Raw genomic sequence first — 18,794 nt, forward strand, 5'->3', positions numbered from 1 at the left:
CCTTAACTACTATACTAAGGAAAAGACTTAGGGATATAAGCGGCGTAGCTAAAACGCGTACTTAAAGAAGGTTATTAGCTTAGATAGAATAAATAGAAAATCTATCGCTCTAAGTAGAAGAGCTATCGAATTCTACTTAACGCGTAGTAGCGGAAGCGCGGAAGATACGCGGGCCTCGAGCGAACTCGAGTAACCTACTATTATCGCTTAGTAGAGCTAAGGTAGATACTCCTTAAGGAAGCTCTAGAGCGTTAAGTATCGTACCTATATCGATAGTATAAGATCGCTATATATAACTATAACGTAGACTATTAGAAAAGAAATAGCTAGATAAAATATAACGAATAGAAGCGAAGCTTCGAGGTAAGTAAGTTAATAATTCGATAAATATCCTAGGTACGACGCTACTCCTTCGTAAGCGTCTAGTAAGTCTATAAGAGGATAGTCTAGTAAAGTATATTAAGATAGAAGAATCTAAGATATATATAGATACTTCGCTAGCTAATCTATAGAAATTCGATATCTATTAGTAGATTCGTTTTTCTATACTATCTAGTTCGATAGTACTATCGAATACGAATCGTATTAACTTAGCGGCTATATTTCTAACTAATACTACTATCTTAGTATAGGCGCGCCGGAAAGAGGCCGTTCTAATATAAAAAGATTTTATCTACTTCCTACGAAACTTAGTATAAAACCTAGCGAATCGCCTAATATTCGTACTAAGTCGCCTATAGCGGAAACGCTAGGGCGAAAGCTAGATAGTTCGAGAGCTATAAGAAGAGCTTATACGTATCCGAATAGATATCCTATCGATATCTAAACGCGAGATATATACTTAAGAACTACTACTCGCCTTAAAGTCTAAGATTCGACTAGAAGTAATAAGGTAATTACTCGATATTAAATTTAAAGAGTAGGTTCTACGCGTAGTATAGCGCTAGAAGGAGCTCTAAAGAACTTCTAATAGGAAGCCTAAACTATAAGAAGTCTCGAAGTAGTCTTCTAGTAAGCCGAGCGTAGAAACTCCTTAAAGAAAACGCTTAGGACTCTATTCGTATAACGATAAGTCTAAGGAAAAGGCTAAGAGAAATAGACTTATTCTCGGCGATAAACTATATTAAAACTATAATTAACTTAAATATATAAAAGTAGAGTATTTATAGAGTACTAGTAAGGTAGCTAGCGATATCGCTAGGAATAAAAGTTAAGAAAAGAATAAATCCCTCTAGATAAAAAAATTAGTACTTAATACGCTATACGCTACTAGCGTATTAAGGCTACTAAAGAATAGTACGATATCGTCGCGAATACTAGTAGTAACTATAGATACGAAGTTTAGTAGTAAGAAGCGTACGCTTCGCGTACTAATCGACTTCGAAACGAAGCTAAACTTTATATTATAGAGAGTAATTATAGAGGAAGGCTTCGCTACGAAGATATTAAAGAAGCGTACTTATACTATCGACGGCTACCTAATTTAAGTATATAGAAATTACTACGTAGCTCTATATACGACTAATATATTAAGAATATATATTTCTAGTACCTATAGATTCCTAGCTACTAATCTTAATAACTTTAATATAATTCTTAAGTATATTTAGTTTTACGTAGTAGATCTAAAAGTTTACTAGCGCGAAAATACGTAGTATTATCGTATAGTACGAGAAGCGTATATAGCTCTTATTTCCTTTCGGAAGGTAATAAAGTTAGCTAAAACCTATTAGATTTACGCTATTTACTTAAAGAACTTAAAGTCCTATAGTAATCCTATTAAGGAGAAATTATAGGATAATAGCGAAAGTATAGCGGTCTCTTTATCGAAAGAATATTAAGATTTTAGTAATATATTTTCGAAAGAAAATATAGGTAAGCTACCGCTAGATACTAGAGTAACTTACTTAATTTCTTTAGAAGAAGATTTAATAGCGAGTTATAGACTAAACTATTTTCTTAGTATAAAGGAGCTTTAAGTACTCCGCGAGTATCTTAATAAGTATTTAGCGCGAAGATAGATTAAGAAGAGCGAGTTACCTACGAAGGCTTCTATTCTATTTATATTAAAGAAGAATAGTAGCTTACGACTCTATATCGACTATTATACCTTAAATAGAATAATCGTAAAGAATCGTTATTTCTTATTCTTAATTAGTAAGATACTAGATTAATTAGCCGGCGCTACTATATATACTAAGTTAAACTTATATAATATATACTATAGAATATAAATATATAAAAAGAATATCTAGAAGACTACGTTTCGTACGCGATATAGCTACTTCGAATATTTAGTTATATCGTTTAGTCTTACTAATACTTCGGTAACTTTCTAAGCTTATATTAACGAAGCGTTAAAAGGGCTCCTTAATATTATATATATAGTATATCTCGATAATATTCTTATCTTTAGTTAAAATTCGATAGAATATACTAAGTATATACGCTTAGTACTTAAAAAGCTTCGAAAGTATAAACTATATATTAAGCTTTCGAAGTATAAGTTTTTAACTTAGAGAGTCGAGTTCTTAGGATTTATTATAGAAGTCGAGAATATCTCGATAGATCCTCGAAGGATTATTACGGTTTAAGACTAGCTTTAATCGATATCTTTCTAAGAAATTTAAGTCTTCTTAGATTTTACGAACTTCTATTAAGGTTTTATTGTAGAATACTTATAAGTAACTACTTCTATTATTAATCTCTTAAAAGAAATATAGAAAGAAAAGAAGATAGGCCTATTTAAATAGATAGACGAGGCTAAGGCGGCTTAAAAGGTACTAAAAGTATACTTTTATAGTATACTACTACTAGTCTACTATAATTCTATATAATAGTATAAAGTAGAATCTAACGTCTTAGGAAAGGCTTATAGTTTAATTCTCTTATAAGTATATAAGTCGCGTACTATTCGAGGACGAATAATATAGAAATCTATAGCTTTCTTTTTAAGAAAGTAGAACGTCGTAGAGTATAACTATAAAATATTAAATTAGGAGATATTAGCTATTATAGAATCCTTTAAGGAGTAGCGCTACTATTTAGAGGAAGCTACGACTAGTACGCTAGTTCTAATTAATTATAATATATTAAAATATTTTATATCGATAAAGGCGCTAAATTATAGATAAGTACGCTAGGCGAAGGTACTTAGTACTTTTAACTTCGTAATATAGTATTAAAAGAAGAAGGAGAATTTCGCTAACGACTTATCTCGTCGACTAGACTATATAGCTTCTTAGGAGTACCTTAAGAACTTATTTTTATAACTTTTCTAGTTTCGCCTTAGTAGCGAGGAAAGTTCGCTATTAAATAGTAACTTAAGCGCTATAAGTATTTCTATTTATACTATAACGCGAGAATTAGTTTAACGAACTAAAGACTCGATTAAGAGTAGTTTCTATACTCTAGTAGAGTAGAGTACGCGTAAGGGCGAAATATATAGATTCTCCGATACTCTTTATAAAGGTATAAAGTTAAAGTCTAGTAACGATATATTCTTAGTACGAAGTAGACGCTCTTCGTAGTTTATAGTAAAGCTTAACGTATACTTTAATATAGACGAGAACGCTATTACCTCGGCCTAGAAGAACTAAATCTTAGGTAACTTAGTTAAGGAATTATTAGCGTTATAAAATATCGACGCGTAGTATAAAAGGCGTAAGTAGAGTAAGCTATTCGAAGAAAGAATTTTCTAGAGGACTTAGAAAGAAGTATAGCGCGAGAACTTCGCGAATTTCGTACGAAGGTAAGGCGCGATATATATACTTTATAATTTTAGTATAAAATTAGAAATTCTAAGGGCGAATTACGATAATTCTTAATAGAAGAACTATTTCGGCCGAGAAAGAATTCTTACTATTATTAAACGCTTTTATTAATAGTCTAAACTAGCGAAGAACGTACGAACCTACGTTTCTTTATATAATATATATTAGCGTATAAAAGTACCGAAATATAAGCTATACGAACTATTAGCGGTACTACTATAGTCGAAAAAACTATAGTAGAATATATTTATAGACTTTATAACGAAGCTTTCGTCCTTAGCTCGTAGAGAAATAGCGTACGACGCGCTACTTATAGTAGTATATCGACTATTTAAAATAGTTCGCTATATTTTATACCGCGTAGAAATCGTAGTCGAAGAACTAGAAGATATCTTAGTAGAAGAAATATTTATAAGATTCGATATACTCCGAAGTATCGTAAGTAATAGAAGTACGATATTTACTTTAGTATACTAGAGAATTCTATACTATTATCTAGCGATTAAGCGGCGATTTTCGATCGCGTTCTATCCTTAAACTAATAGATAGACTAAGAAAATAAATTAGATTCTAGAATATTATCTATATTACTATATTAATTACTATTAAGACGACTAAATTATACTACTACTTAGCGTAAAGTACGCTTATAATTAGACGATTAATACTATAACTAAGAAAATACTATTTTCTTAAGTCCTAACGTTTAAATCTACGATAAATATTAATATCGTACGAGAATCGTAGAAAAGTAATAATAACCTTATATAAGCGAGAGCTAGGACGCTTAAAGAAGCTCGATAAAAAACTATAATATAGTAGGAACGAGTATAGTATAGTATAGTAAAGTACTATAATAAGCGTCGAGAGCTACGAATATATACTCTAGAGAATTAAATTATACTATCTTCTAAGTTTATTCGTACGCGAGGAATAAGTAAGAAACTAGATAACTAGTTCTTAGGGCCTTTTAAAGTACTTAAGGTAGTAGATTAGAATATCTATATATTAAAGCTATTAACGAAGTATAGAAGGCTATATAATACGTTCTACGTATCGTTACTAGAATCGTATTATATATAATTCGAGGACGAAAAGCCTAGGCCTATCGACGTAGATAAAGATAAATAGTAGAAAGTCGAAAAAATTCTCGACTACTAGAATACTAAGGTAGAATATCGATATCTAGTTAGGTAGAAAGGTTTCTCTAAGGCGAAAGATACCTAGAAACTCGCGGAATACTTACTAAATATAGACGAGCTACTCGTTAAGTTTAAAGAAATATATAATCTTTAAGGATTCGAGTAGATAAGATTACGAGTAAAAATTAAAAAGTAGAAATAAAATAAAAATATCTTTATAAGGCCTATTTAGAATATAGTATATATAAGGTATACGAGATAACTACTACTTAATAGCTATAGAGCTAAAGAATAATAAGAAGTTAGAATTTAACTTTAAAAATCTATAAAAGTAGAATATAAAATAAAAAAGTATACTATTAGTATAGTAGAATAGTATTTAAAGCTAGAAATCTACTTAAAGCTAGAACTAAAGCTAAAATAATATTAGAATTCTTAGTAGAACTATTAGTTTTAGGGCGCTTTAAAGGTATAGTAAAGAATTTAACTACGAATCGCTTACGAATTACCTACTTTATAAGTTTATTTAATAATAATTATTTTAAATTAGTAAAAGTATAGAAATTTCTATTAATAGTATAAAGCCGCTTACCCTTATTACTATTAATATCTATATAAAAGTATCGTTATACTCGTCTAGTAGACTAGTTATCGATAGCTTTAATCTTAATATCCTTTATTATTATATTAGCTTTAAGCTTACTAGCGGTTAAATTATATAAATCTTTCTTAGGCTAAGGGAATAGAGTAATTCGAGCCTAGAAAAAGTATTAGTATAAGGAAAGTATAGGAGTAGTAGAAGAATCTATAGCCTAAGCTTAGACTTTAACTAAAGTTCTAATAGTATTAAGTATTAGAAGAGATAATATAAAATTAAGATTCTTCTTATCTAGTTTAGTAATCGAGAAGCTTATAAATTTATTACGAGATATAACGCTAGAAGTAATATAGCGAACTATACGATTAATTACTTCTATAATAGAACGATCTAGTATAGAATTAATAAGAGAATAGCTAGAAAAATAAAAAGCTTACTAGAGTAAATAATCTAGCTAATACTACTAGGCTTAATAGAATTTATAGTAAACTTAACTAGAACTCTTATAGTATATATTAAATATAAAGGTACCTAGGAGATTAATATAGGAATAGTATAAGAAAAGGAAACTTACTACTTTATAAGTATAATCCTAGATTCTATACTAAGTATATTTCCTATTCTTAGTCTTATATTAAATCTCTCTATCTAAAATAGAATTAATATATATTTAGTATAAGAAGAATAAGCTTACTCTTATTAAGTAATACTTAGTTATTCCTTCTTAAGGATCTTATATATTTTATATAAATATACTTAGTAATCTTATTATTAATATTCCCTTAAATTAATAGAATAAAGGCTCGACTAGGTAGTATACTAGATAAGGATAATTAGTATACTAAGTTAACTTTAACTATCCTAGAAAAAAATAAAAACTTATATAGAAATTCTAGATAGAGATAAAAAGATAAGTAGCTAGTATACTATTAGTAGGGAAAAAGTAGAGGACTAACTATAGAACTTACTAAGGGAGAAGGTCTTAAGGAATAAGAAATATAGAAAAAAAGAAGAAGAAAGATAGAGTAGAAGAAGGTTAATATACTCTTTACCTAGAAACTAATCGCTAAGACCTTAACGAAAATTAAATAGCGAGAACTAAATAATTAAAAAGTTTAGCCTTATAGGTATAGCTTACTATATATACTATACTAGAGTACGAGAAGTAGATAAAGTTTCGCTAGAATTAAGTAAACTAAAGTAAATACGAAATAATCCTTAAGAGTAGAATAAATTAGGATTAGAAGCGACCCTAAGATTAGGGAAATATATTATATTTTTTCTAATATTAATATAGAACGTATATAGCGCTATACTAGAACGCTACTTTTTACTTACTACTCCTATACTCGAGGATAAGTATACTTCGGAGAAGAAGAGTAATTATTACGAAATAAGACTACGATAGACTCTAGAAGTACCTATTCTATACTAAGACTAGTCCTAAAATACTAAGGGGCCTAGTATATAAGACCTTAGGGGCTATACAAATCGTATACGAGATTTTTAGACTCCTTAAGTTCTTATAGTCGATGTTCTAAGGACTATATAGTAATTAATCGATTATCTTAGTATTCTCGTTAAGTTACTTATACTCTTATAGTTATACGATTAACGTTATTTACTACGGTAGTAGAACGAATAGTTAGATATCGACGGGTTTAATAGTCTAGAATAGCCTACTAGATTCTAGTCTCTTAATTTAATACTATTTTAGCTGTAGAAAGAGTATTACGTACGAGTAGTTATGTGTCGAAGAGGAGGAGTAGTTGGAAAACGCGACGCGGGACGCGTAGCACACTATACGGTTGGTACATTATATAGTGCCCAGACTTACTAGTACTAGAGGAGAATATACTGGAAGTAGAAGGTCCTAAAGGATCCTTCCGCTACTTTAATTCGGCCTACTACGGTATCGTATTAAGAACTATAGCCTTACTAGGAGATTGCAATACACGTGCGATGATATATACGCTAGATCGAAATAGTTTGGAAATAATATTCCGAAGTCCTAGTTGGTATAGAATAGAACTAAGTAATAAGTCACCGGATGCGGCATACTAGTCCTAGCGGCAACGCAAGCGGGTTTCTTGAAAGGTCGCGGGGTTGCTTCCCTAGAGATTAATGCGATGACCAAAAGGGCGGAGTTGTGACGGGGTATTGGTTGGAGCTCGCGTGTAAGTTCTCTTCTTACTGACTAGCGAATCCTGTTATGGCTGGCCGTTGCCATTCATATTCATTCTACCTAGGTTGCAGGAGATATTTAGGGAGTGAGAGTCAACTCTTCCTCGCTAAAACCTTAGCGTGTTGAGACGAGACTCACCATCGCTGCATCAGATGAGTATTATATAGGTGAGGGATAAAACTAAGGCTGGTATACTAGTTAGTTTATGTGACTAAATTAGTATATGTCGACATATAGCTGACCATTTTGTCACTCTAGGGGTAAGAAGGGTAGTCGGACATTCACTCTAAAGGTTTCCGAATAACTGACGAGAGACGCCTATTAATCTTTGGCGCCCTCGACTATGGGGAAAGGCATTACCAGAGTTCAAGGGTTCTTCTAGTCCTTGGTGGTTTTAAGGGCGGTATCTTATACCTTGCCAATGTGATTACGAGGTTCAAACTGTCCACGATCCCTACTGAATGGCAAAAAGACATAATATCGCTACATATTAGGGATGGATTTGGGCACTGCAATAGATAAGGGCTCGATTAGAACTCAGTTCAAATCATGCTTAACTCTAGTTTGTTGCTTTTCATACCACGCGCCGATGCTGTCGAATGTCGAAATTAGATTGTTAAGTTCGATGTCATGACCGAGTAGTATGTTGGGGTAGCAGTAAGAGGTTGGGTCTGGCTGACCAGACAGGTAATAGGGAGGAATTAAACGAGAGTGCGGATGATACATTAGCTCAAATGGAATGGATATGGTCCACAATGGACACGTGTTGATCCATGAAACACCGCCATGTCAATGCAAATCCGTGAAAATGTGCTATTCTGTCTTAACTAAGAAACGCGAACCTATTATTGAATTTCTTTAGAGAGCTGGTCAACGTCAAATGCCAATATTGAACGGTCTGCCCAATATGTGATGTTAATGATAGCGTTCATGACAGTCTTGACACATGTCACTGAGTTTCCAATACCTAAGGTGGCTTTGATGTGACTTATAGTCTGGCGAGTGGCCCCTAATGCCATGATCGTAGATGCGACAATGAGGTGAGATTCGTTAACTAGGAAAACTTCGTCGTTGGCCTTTGCGATCAAATAACCCCAAGTCATAACTGTTGAGCAAGTGACTATGTTCCAAAACGTATTAGCACACCACAAGGAAACTAGTCGCGCTGGGGTGTCCGATGAACTTACATAGATCAGTAAAATACCTATTCATCAAACCAAATATTTCAGAATTTCCAACATTCTTGTATATTCTTGTTCGGAGCTCAATCCCTCTCCTGGCGTCCTCTTCGTCCACTGTTGGCTTACGAAGGACTTTTGTTGAAGCAAAATCCTGGCCTTTTCTTTGGACGACTCCAATCATACCATAGCAGGCCGGTATACACGTTGGCATTCCAAGATAAGGAAAGACGATGGTGATAGCTTCTCGAAGACGAAGGAATATTTCCTTCGAGTTTTCTGCTTCTGTGTTGGCGGTGAGGCTATCAAAGAATCGACCAACAATATCTGCACGGCCAACGGCGCAGCATGCCACAGCCTTTCGAAGTGAGTAAATTTTTGAGCACTCACGTAGCGGTCAGTTTTGTCAGGGTTAACCTACGATAATGGCATAGCTGCAGTTTTGCAGCTCTGGCAGCACGGCCAACTGCGAATTCATTTCCAGAAACATTTTTTCGTCGTAAGGTCTTGCTCCCGCTTTTACGTTCGTCGACACATATTTCGAGTTCCACTCGACCATGAAGTTGTCTGTATTCCAGTCGACCATGCTTAATACTTGCTGCGTCGACTTGAGAGTGTCTACCACGTCAAAACGACAGGATGTTCCGTATGTCAACCAGACAAGGCAAGTCGTACAATGTCGGAAAGAACGCATGCACCGTCACTATCCTAGGTGGATGCTAGACATGGGCAGCAAATGAGGAAATGAAACAAATAAAAGGCGTAACATCCTTTCGCCAAGATATGGTATACATGCGTGTCGTCCAAAAGGCCCCATGTGGATACGACGAACCCCATTGTGGGACACGATATCGAAATGAACGCCTGCATGTCAAGCCTGGTGGCATCCAGCCGAAGTCCTTTTTCTTAATGCTGACTTCAATTACCGATGATTGGTTCAGGTTGCACTTGGCACTTCTGTATACCCTTAGTGTTTGCTCGAGTTCCCTTGAATAGAAACCAGGGAACGTCAATCTCCTGACAAAAATCCTTATACTGCCTACACGCCAGGTCGACGTTACAAAACCCGCAGTCGCAGGTCTACATTACAACATGCACCTGCACCCCCTCTTTTACCTCTCAATCCCTACACCACGTAATGGAAGAGGCTAAGATACTGTATTGGAACCAGCCACTCCAGGTTTGGAGATCCGCTCCGCCACCACGTGGGCGCCGGCTCCTTTGGCATTGTGCCCTCGCAAGATGTCCCAATCGCACAGTTACGTTGTCTATCACTTGCATTATATGAACATAAAACTATTCCGCCGCAACTTGGTAAAGAGCCATCTGTAGCTGAATCACAAGCCAAAATGCAAGCGGAACGACAGCGAATAATTGTATGACCTGTTAAACCTGTGTGAGTATCCGGCCTATGGCAGGTCAAAGACTACACTTTCCTTCCTTTAGCAGTAAATTGCACATAGAAGTTACTCTGCTTCACAAACCATTTGTTTTCGAGATGCCACTCCTCAGAAGGGTTCGCGAGTTGCACCTATGCTCGGTCAGTGTCCTGGACACAAAGCTTGACTGAAATGACTAGACATACGTCGAACGTCCTGAAGATGGCAGGCACCAGCTTATACATCTCCAGATAACTAATGTTCTTCCCAACACATGTTCGAGCTCCGGCACCGAAGGTAAACAAAGATTGATTCATGTTGGATATATTTGCCGGATCTTCCAGCCACCGTTCCGGACGGAATGCGTCGACATCCTTTCCAAAGATTTCCTTGCTGCGATGGATTGTCCAAGCACTGCACCCAACTACAGTCCCTGCCGGGAGATATCGGCCACTGATCTCAGTACCACCTAAAGGAACTACTCGCTCGAGTGGTAGCCCGGCCGCAGGATGGATACGAAGTGATTCTTTTATGACGGCTCCCAGATATGAAAGTTCATTCGCTTCGGCCCAGCGCACAAGCCTGTCTTTACGAGAGAAGAAGCCGTCGTGTTCCTTTTGATTGAGCTCCTGTTGTAGTTTATGGAGCTTTGAAGGGTTTTTAAGTAAGAAATAGAATATGGAGCGTAAGGATATGGCTGTCGTGTCCGAACCAGCAAACATATTGGCGGCAGTCAGCGAGAGGATACGGCTTCGGTTCATGAAAGTTGGGTCTTTATTCCCGGCCTCCATGAACCGCGACAGGAAATCTCGCTTTGAGTCGTGATGGCGGCCGCCTTCTTTCGACTTAGGGTGAGTACTATCCAGCCTTTCCTCCATTCGTGTTTTCGCAAAAAACGCCACAGGTGATGTCGCATTGATCAAACCCATCCGACTACATAATAATCGAATTGGGTTTTTCAGCAAGAGCTTGTCTAGAATGGGGACCTGGCCAACCTAGTGGTAAGAATATTGTTAGCCATTCCGGGTCGTCGATATAGTTTTCGAAACTTACCACTGCAAAGTATCCGAGCATCCGTTCATTATCTCTAATAATGTTGTCCACGTCAATACCGTGGTCTACAAATCCCAATCTCTTTGAGAAGGTCAGCTCTCCAATCACATCAAATGCGTAGAATTGGAGCCATCGAGAAAAGTCGCAAACTGTATCCGGCTTGTCTGCGTAGCGCTGACTGAGCTGCTTTAAAAACTCAGTGGTGGTTGAGTCGACAAAGGGTTCAAACTGAACGAGTGTACTCATAGCATAAGCATTTGCTACCGCGCGTCGGAGTTTCGCGTGGTATTTTTCATCAGTAGTACTGAATAATCCCTGTAAAACGAAACCATCCTTTGTCACAGGTTGTTGAACGGGGTAAAAGCCTGACTGTTAATGGAAAAAGAGTCATCCTCATGGTCCCGACTCAAGATACTGCGCTTACCTTAGCATAACCGGCACCTAGGCCATAAATCAGCTTTACCGCACCGGAATCTGACACCGAGACATTTTTCGGGCCTATTCTTACCAGCGGCCCATATTTCTCGTGTAACTTGATATGCGTGAGCTCGGCGCGACCACCCCAAACGAGGAAGAAGCGCCAGAGATCGGTATATGAGGCTAGAAATGGTCCCGGAATCCGAGATATGCCATATCCGAATTTATTGTAAAGGAAACGAGCTGTTATTGCAACGACACAAATAAGGGGTAAAGTCCAATCTGGGAGCGAAATATCGAGCAGCATTCTGAGAGGATATCGTTGTGAAAAGCGAAAACGATGTCGAGAAGTGGTGTGAGAGTGGCCATGAGTCAGAATAGACCGCCTATAGCGGAGTCAACAAGTTTTACAACGGTATCTATAGAGCGACGTGCGAAAATGATTATAAGCAGTAGGTGGGGCCTTTGTACGTTTGTTCGATGTTTGCAACATGCGAGGTCTTCGCATGCTATGCCCCACCCCCACATATTTGATCCCTACGTGGATAATAGTGCATCAAAACGAGGTGAAATCTGATTGCTCGGGTCGTCGACAGGAGGTGTACGTAGAGATTCCCATTCCTCTTGTCGTAGCGTGCAGATGCGTCCAGCTAATTTCTCAGATTCGTGTTTGCGACTGGATTTAGGAAACAGGTCCACGGTATGTCGCCCACCCAGGGGGCTTCCTAGATGGCTTCGGCCAAGACGTGCGTAGTTACGGTGTATTCAGGGAATGAGCAAAGCCTCAGCCGTCTCAACTTCCGTCTTTCCGTCGTAGGCCACCTTCTGTTGTACACGTTCCATAACGACTCATGGCAAGAAGCATAGTCTGCATGGTGCCAGTGGATAGGGGTTCCAGCAAGACTCTCACAAGCAGCGAAGTGATAGCTAACCGGTACCGGAATCGGTCGCTGGCCTCAGCGGTATCCTTCTTTGTTTACGGAGCCTGCGTGATACAGGAATGAGAAACGCATGGATGAGAACCCACTTGGGTCTCGTCGTTGGATGATGCAAACCCAGCAATGAGTTTTCCGGTGTCGCCCTATGTAGAGCTTGTGCCTGTCTTGCCAATCTCGTCCCAGCAAAGGTCGGAGCTTGGTAATTGTTCAGCAATCCTCCAAACTTCTTTGCACACCTGCGAAGATCATGTTTCACTCCATCGGTTGCTGCCAGAGACAATGTCCGATAACAGATCCCAATCAAGGATGATGTCCGCTTGGCCCGGAATATCGGCTTTTGAGCGTTGCAACCAGGTGTCTAGTCCGTAGGCCAAGCGTTGGCGATACACGAGGGAACGGTGATGTTGGAGGCGAAAATTCTGGTGCTCGGGGTTGAGATGTGCTTGTCTTCCAGGCTCCGATTTTGGGGTTGGGCTGTGCACTTGCCATACCGGAACCTGGCAGCGGTGGCTGGCCCTACGGCGAGCCCGACAGCGGCCTAGGGAGCTGCGGTCCGGCGCAACTTTTCAATCCTTGCTGCCGCTATGCAGGACTGTTGGGAACTCGAAATTTCCTTAACGCCTTCCTACGCAAAGCTATTAGCCTCTATACACGTTGCCCGGCGTTAGGACACTGGCAGCACTAATAACTTTGTCAGTCAACGTTGACAACGTTGTGTTCGGCAAGTAAGCGGGGCGCAAACTTATGCTCCTTCAAATACCCATGGCTATTGCCTACTAGCTTTAGGCGCACAGCGCCTAAAACTTATGGGCGTGAGTCTCAACACTCAGACGTTCCAGGCAAAAAGAGCAGACCTCTTTACCACGCGCACGCCAATAATACTTCGCTGGTGACCGAGATTAGTATCACTACATTTTGAGACATGTCTCTCCAGTAGAGAATGTGTGGAAAAACTCGTGGTAGGGATCTTGGGTATTGAATGGTGCAGGCAGCTCTGCTCACTTGCTCCCCAGCTTGACTTTCTGCTCAAACGGTAGCCGAAGCACGAGCAATTGAGCTGAGGACCTCAACCTCAAGGCTTGGCACACCTTGCAAGCACCGCTACCGCGCCACCTTGGCAACCATCCAAGATGTCGACTCACTCCATGTGTCCGCACCACCACGCCGCGTAGTACAACCTACGAACCTAGAGCCGCTGCCTGCCAGCGTTTGTAAACACCTCCAAATCCGGTCAGTTGCTGTTTCGCTGGCTCTGGACGGATACAACGTATCCGGTCGCAACGAGCGAACAATTCGCCTCAAGGTGCTGGGAAATCATGCGCCGGAGTGCGAAAGAGAGAGAGAAACAATGTGCATTTTGCGATCGGAGCTTTAATAAGGAGGAACATCTGAAGCGGCATGAAAGGACGCATACAGGGGAAAGGCCATTCAAATGCCACAAATGCGAAAGGCGATATGGCCGTAGTGATGTGCTCGCTCGTCATATGCAGACCCATCCCTTGGAAGACATTATCCAGGTGTCACGATTACACAGTGCTGAAGATATTGCTACAGGACGTCCATCGCGGTCGGTCGACCACAACGACGGCACAGACCAAAGAAGCCTTCAGACTGCGGCGGATCAATCAGGCAGGGCAAGTGGTCTCTTGAGTGACATCCATGTGCTACCGTCATCAAATGATCCGCAGCCATTTTATCTCTCTTCCAACAGATTCCCCTGTGTCTCAGCAATCGATCACCAACTAGGACAACCAGCATTATTACAACCTGTGAACGAACAGCAGGATGCGACGGCAGCTTCAGAATCTCAACTGCAACCACTTGATTCTGATAGGTCCGAGGGTCTCGCAGGAGTATTTCCTGTGGTCTCGACTTCATGTCCCGCCACTGCTCGGGCCAGATTATCCGCCAATGTTCGAGAAGACCAGCACAGTCCGCCACCATCGACCGAGCATCGTGTAGGGGCCACTTCCCACCCAATTGATCCTTTTCTTGAAGGGAACACCCAAGATAATACCGATGCGTCACCTGGCAGTTACACAAATCGATCCCAACCATCGCTGAGGCCAGCAGCACGCGATCAGGAGGTATGGAGGTCCGAAGCCCGAGAGATTGGAGCCGTGGATGTTTCCACGATGCCCGAACCGCAGCCACCTCATCATGGCGCAGGATTGCGACCTGCAGAGAATACACCCTTAGCGGTCCAGCCAGAAAGCAACTTCGACAATAACCCATTCCTCCTTGACGCGGACTTTTCCGCGTATGATTATCTGAGCCCTGGCATACTGGATTATCTGGCGTTTACAACTCCACCATCTCCTACGGCGAATCCTTCGCGTAGCCCCGGCTATGCCCCTGACAAGCCAAACCTCCTATTCTTCCCTGAGCAAGTACGAAAACTACGACAAATGTGGCGCGGACAACAAGCAGCTCCCGGCGTTCGTATAATTCGGATGCTTTGGCAAAGTGTTGTGCAGCATCCGGCAGATAACATCTTCTCAATGCCTGCAAGTCATGTCGATCAGACGGAAGTGATCTCGGCGATTTCAACTTCTTCTAGATCCAATATCGACAAAGATTGTCGAGAGCGCCTCATGGTATTTTGTAGGGAGCTCGATGAGAAGATCGAATCCCAAGACTTGGCCGACATGACAGAACATTCCACTCCTCTCCATCACAATACTCGGCCCGAGTCTGAAAGCTTGTTTCCGGGCTTGACAGAGGACGGCTTCCCTGCCGCCGAAGTCCTCGATGTGAGCTTAGATATCTACTTTCAGTGCCCTCACTTACCTTTTCTCCACAAAGCCACTTTCGACCCAAAGACAACGCCAGAGTCTTTATTGCTTCCGACATGCCTCATTGGTCTTTCGTCGCTCTATCCAGAACGTTCCAAGACGTTTGTTCTCCATACTCAGAGGAAGCTGATGCGCTTTTGTCGAAGCGATCTGACGAAAAAGGCACTCGGCCGTTGTCAGCCATGGGAGCTACTGGTGGCGATAGCGTCTACTTTGCTGGTGATATACTTGGGCCTAGCGTTGCTTGAAGATCTCGACGAGCGCCAGGCGCATATGCTTGCTGTTCAAATGCTCCACATTGCAGAAAAACATGGCCTTTTCATGGCATCAGATGGCGACAATATTGCCTCCCACTTGCAGACCAACCCCTCCAACAGTCACGACTCGTGGAAGGGTTGGAGCCGGGCCGAATCGATTAAGCGAATGATATGCTGCCTTTTATGGGTTGACATGGGATACACGCGTCTAATGGGCAGTGCCGGGGTGGCCGACATTGATAAAGTGGAGCTTTATTTGCCCTGCGACGCTTCACTCTTCGAAGCCAGCACGTCACACAGATTCTTTCAGACTGCTCAACGTGGAGCGCTGTTGCTGCCACCACGAATACAGATTCACAACTTCCACATCAATCCTCCAGCTGCACTTAACCATATGGCCATGGAGACCTTGCTCGTCGGACTATATCTGCAGACAGCAGCCATAAGACACAGATCGCCTATTGCAAATTTCAAAACTCTGGAGGCTCGCGAGTTGTTCACAAGATCCAGTAAGGCTAAGGAGCTTGTCAAAACTGTCTCGTTGCTCCCCTCGAGGTATGGGCACCTATTCTGTGAGCGGCATAGGGTGACAGCGTTGACCTGGAATAATCTCTGTATTGTGCTTACGGCGGATTTGGACCTTTTGGAAATCGCTTCAGGTCGTGACGGCGTGGATTCGGCCCTCAATGCCATTCAAGTCGTGGCTAAGTGGGCACAAACACCTAGCGCCCGCAGAGCCGCCCTACATGCCGCCCAAATATTTGACATTCTATCGTTACACCGACTGAGCGAATACAATATTGCAAGACCGGATCTTCTCCTGTTTAACTCTGCCCTTGTCCTCAGCATGTACCTCTTTGTGTCTCACAATGAAGTGGTGGATTACGATTCCCGCGTATTTGAGCTGCTCCAAGACGTTGACTGGACGGTCGTTGGGGTCGAAGGAATGCGAGGGACATCACAAACCCTCCAGTCCAGCTCCTCCATTGATCCTCAACGGTCTAAGGACCAAGATTATACTGCTTGCGAGTTTATACGCTACGGAGTCCCTGCAGCTTTTGCCGGAGAAGTCCTCAGTGGTAATGGGATCGCATTAAGAAAGATACTACTGAACTACGCGCGCTTGTTGGACGATCTCGGCAAATGGCGCGAATCGAGATATTCACAGCTTCTTAGGACTATGAGTGATTTTATTATTGCTCGCAACCATTGAAAACGAAAACAAGTTATTCAATACGAGAAGATTGACCTCTTCATCCTTGATACGTTTAGCGTGGCCAACAGCATCAAGCGTCAGTTCAAGGTGTAACATAACGCGATGACGGTCCTTATCGAAGGGTGTGAGCTGGCAATACCTGACCGATCTATTCTTGAGTTTGGTCAAAACTCTAGACACCCACGCTCAGGGACTTAGCTACATCGGCCTCCACGAGATTGAGAGCACTAAATGTTGCATCGTTGCGCATGCGTAGCAATAAGTATTGGTATACTCCTGATTCCCATTCTGATCGGAGTTGTCTAAGCCAACAACAAGGAAGGAGATCTTGCCACGGAACTCTAACTTTTCCTAATGTCTCAATCCTGCACTGCAAGATACATTGTGCACCTTGAATTGTGACCTGATTATGCGGCCGCGCGGACAGGCGGCTTGAGAAAGTACCGAAGCACTTTTGAAAAGGTAACCAGTACTGTGGTACTCGGCAGATCCGAGGCGTTATTGGCCAACCAAGACTCAAAGTCTTCGGTTTATCCCATTATCAAGTCTTTCATGCTTACGCAACGACTGCTTCAGAATTTTTGACGTTCGGATCTGGTCGATCAACCCTGGGAACCAAGATGCGTTCTTCTGCAGGCTTGAAGGTCTTTTTATGTTCATGTCCGCCTGTGGGACTACCAAATACTAGCTGTGCTTTGAGAGACCAGCTGTCTGGAACATTCCACTCTTCCACTACCCTTTGATCAACTGTTGGATTGACATGCTGCAGGTTGCAACCGAGTCCCTCAAGATGGAGAGCGGTCCACAGGTTGAACGCTGACATGGCGTTATTGTGCTCAGAGAACGATTGAAGATGCCATACGAATCGTGGGAATTTCTTCTGGTACTCTCGGATGGTATCAAGGTCTTCGAACAGCAGGATCTAAGTTGTAAGGTTCAGCTCTCATGTCTCTCAACGCCTGATCGTGCGGCAGCTTACTGTTCCGTACCCCGCCTGACGGCTGTCTAATTTCTCTTTGTAGGTTTGATACTCGTTCTGAGAGAGTGCAGCTCGGAAACATTCTTTTGCTATCTTCCAGAATCTGACATGGTCGCCACGCAGGAGGATCACGTATCGCGTCGACTGGCAGTTGAAGGAACTTGGTGTGTGCTTAATGACGTCGCTCGCAATTTGCTGAATTCGTTCGTCGGAGATGGGGGACTTTGCCTGAATCGCATAGGTAGTTCGACGAGCTTTGATTAACTCTAGAAAGGCGTCAGCCATCTCGCCCACGACAGTGCTGTAGTGATAGCACAAGAGATGTAACTAATTCACGAAGTCACAGATATTCTCAGTGAACATCATGTACTATCAGGTGCAAATGTGGGGTCCACGGGGAAGATCCACTGAACCCACTTCAGTTGCAAATCCTACTCCATATTCGCAGACTTCCGCCAGTGATGCTTCCTGGGATGTCAAAATCGCCTAGGTCGAGTACCATCAAAGCGTCAGGTCTACCTAGAATCGCTGATGAGCCCCACGGCTCCATATTGTCAAATGGTCTCACACCATGTGGGAATTAGATCAGGTTGTGCAAGAGGGACTCCATAGCAGTACACTGTAAGACATGTGGTTCCATGCCTGGGTTGAAGCAGCTCACCTAGTCCACAATTTATCCTTCTAATATCGATACCGTCTACTATGATGCATAGTACAATACTCCGACGATTTCACTTTATACTTGACGCTGCTATTCTCATATCCAACCTAAACATTTGCATTTTACAGAAAGTCGTTCTGCAACACCGGCTTTGTGGTGGGTATCGTGGACCGCACACATTGGTCTATTAGACCTCATTCTAGCCGTTTTCTGGGACACTACG

At 41.2% G+C, this 18,794-nt stretch overlaps 4 protein-coding genes across 4 annotated transcripts; 1 reads left to right on the forward strand and 3 right to left on the reverse strand.

Annotated features, from left to right (window-relative positions):
* Positions 1 to 8,543: 8,543 nt before the first annotated feature.
* Positions 8,544 to 9,462, reverse strand: A1O9_12970 (uncharacterized protein; the record flags this gene model as incomplete). Its single annotated transcript, XM_013398108.1, has 3 exons — positions 8,544 to 8,803; positions 8,916 to 9,234; positions 9,298 to 9,462. The coding sequence occupies 3 exons, from the start codon at positions 9,460 to 9,462 to the stop codon at positions 8,544 to 8,546; spliced, it is 744 nt and encodes a 247-aa protein (XP_013253562.1).
* Positions 9,463 to 10,302: 840 nt separating this feature from the next.
* A1O9_12971 (uncharacterized protein) lies at positions 10,303 to 12,032 on the reverse strand (the record flags this gene model as incomplete). The annotated part of the gene is made up of 4 exons (XM_013398109.1): positions 10,303 to 10,407; positions 10,462 to 11,250; positions 11,309 to 11,677; positions 11,733 to 12,032. The coding sequence occupies 4 exons, from the start codon at positions 12,030 to 12,032 to the stop codon at positions 10,303 to 10,305; spliced, it is 1,563 nt and encodes a 520-aa protein (XP_013253563.1).
* A 1,947-nt stretch (positions 12,033 to 13,979) lies between these two features.
* Positions 13,980 to 16,928, forward strand: A1O9_12972 (uncharacterized protein; the record flags this gene model as incomplete). Its single annotated transcript, XM_013398110.1, has 1 exon — positions 13,980 to 16,928. One exon carries the CDS (start codon positions 13,980 to 13,982, stop codon positions 16,926 to 16,928), a length of 2,949 nt encoding a protein of 982 aa, XP_013253564.1.
* Positions 16,929 to 17,487: 559 nt separating this feature from the next.
* On the reverse strand, positions 17,488 to 18,195 carry A1O9_12973 (uncharacterized protein; the record flags this gene model as incomplete). Its single annotated transcript, XM_013398111.1, has 2 exons — positions 17,488 to 17,853; positions 17,911 to 18,195. 2 exons carry the CDS (start codon positions 18,193 to 18,195, stop codon positions 17,488 to 17,490), a joined length of 651 nt encoding a protein of 216 aa, XP_013253565.1.
* Positions 18,196 to 18,794: the final 599 nt, after the last annotated feature.

The sequence above is a fragment of the Exophiala aquamarina genome (assembly GCF_000709125.1).
Source record: "Exophiala aquamarina CBS 119918 chromosome Unknown aczIA-supercont1.37, whole genome shotgun sequence".
Taxonomy (NCBI): domain Eukaryota; kingdom Fungi; phylum Ascomycota; class Eurotiomycetes; order Chaetothyriales; family Herpotrichiellaceae; genus Exophiala; species Exophiala aquamarina.